The sequence below is a fragment of the Chrysochloris asiatica genome, unplaced genomic scaffold (genome assembly GCF_000296735.1).
Source record: "Chrysochloris asiatica unplaced genomic scaffold, ChrAsi1.0 scaffold16753, whole genome shotgun sequence".
Classification (NCBI taxonomy): Eukaryota; Metazoa; Chordata; class Mammalia; order Afrosoricida; family Chrysochloridae; genus Chrysochloris; species Chrysochloris asiatica.
In genome coordinates, this window is record NW_006425271.1 from 1 (window position 1) to 1,217 (window position 1,217).

Sequence of the window (1,217 nt, forward strand, 5' to 3'; positions counted from 1 at the left end):
CAGAATACAAAAAGAAAAAAAAAAAAAAAAAAAATCTAATGCATCTTGGATTTGCTTGGGAAGGTGGGGGTTTTTGATTAAAAGAAAATGGAAGAAATGTGGGGGAGGTGTAGAAGGGGAAATCAAGCTATTGTTGAAGCAGATTGTAGGGGAAAGGGGACGTGGGGAAAGGGAATTGAGCAAACACACCCCATATATCACAATTAAAAACAAAGCCCGCCGCCCGCCGGTCTGCTGCTTCGTCAACGCATGCCGGGGCAAAGGCCTGGCTGGGACAGCTTCCCACCCCATCTCACACACAGCGCAGCACCCAAGGGCCAGACACGCCGCTCTGGCCGGGCCCAGGGGTGCACAGCAGTGCACGTCTGACTCTCCGAGGCGCACACACTAGCACACATGCATACACACTCATCCAACGCACACACACAATCTTCTTGAGCCCATATATGCAACTGTCATACAAAGACGATTGCTGAGGGGCACGAGTGGGGGTGCAGGACCATAGCACACGGGTGATACACAAAAAATGGTTAAAGGAGAAAAAAGAATGGGACGGGAAATCGTGCAAGTGCCCACGAGGGGGTGCAAGGCTGAGGCTCGGGATGGGGCAGATACCTAGATCCCAGCTAATCAGCCATTGGTACCAATGACCAAAAAAAAAAAAAAATGAAGAAATACAAACACAGAGAATACCAAACACACAGAGACCTCAAAAAAAGGAAAACCACAGAAAACCAAGCATGCTTACTTACACACACGAGAGCGCGCGCGCACACACACATACACACACACACAGAGTCATAAGTCTCTCTCCTTTCGATCATACAGGGCTAGGTATTAGGGGAAGGAGCAGTGATTTCGGAGGACTATGTCCGCCGCAAAGAATAAAAAATGGGGCTGGGGAGGGAGGGACCCATTTACCAAACCCTAACTTCACTACAAAAGCTCCCATGAGGGCGGCCATCCCCACACTCTGGGTCCTCCCGGAAGGGGATGGGAAGAAGCCACCTCTCGCCCTGCGTACCCGCGGGTGTGCCCCGAGTCCCCAGCCGCCCGCGGCGCCCGCCCCCGCCCCCGCCCCGGTGCCTGCGGCGATCCCCACTCGGAAGCAGACCCCGAAAGGAAAAAGCGATACCTCTGTTTCGCACAGAGCCAAACACTGGAAGCACGAGATAGCCGACGTGGACCAGGACCATCCTGGCTCCTCGCGCGGCGGC

At 53.7% G+C, this 1,217-nt stretch overlaps 1 protein-coding gene across 1 annotated transcript; it reads right to left on the reverse strand.

Moving 5' to 3' along the window:
* Positions 1 to 127: 127 nt before the first annotated feature.
* On the reverse strand, positions 128 to 1,196 carry LOC102822454 (putative uncharacterized protein encoded by RNF165-IT1-like). The gene is given in 6 exon segments (XM_006878166.1): positions 128 to 234; positions 311 to 349; positions 352 to 384; positions 387 to 525; positions 527 to 615; positions 1,025 to 1,196. Coding segments are annotated over 6 exon segments (579 nt in total).
* Positions 1,197 to 1,217: the final 21 nt, after the last annotated feature.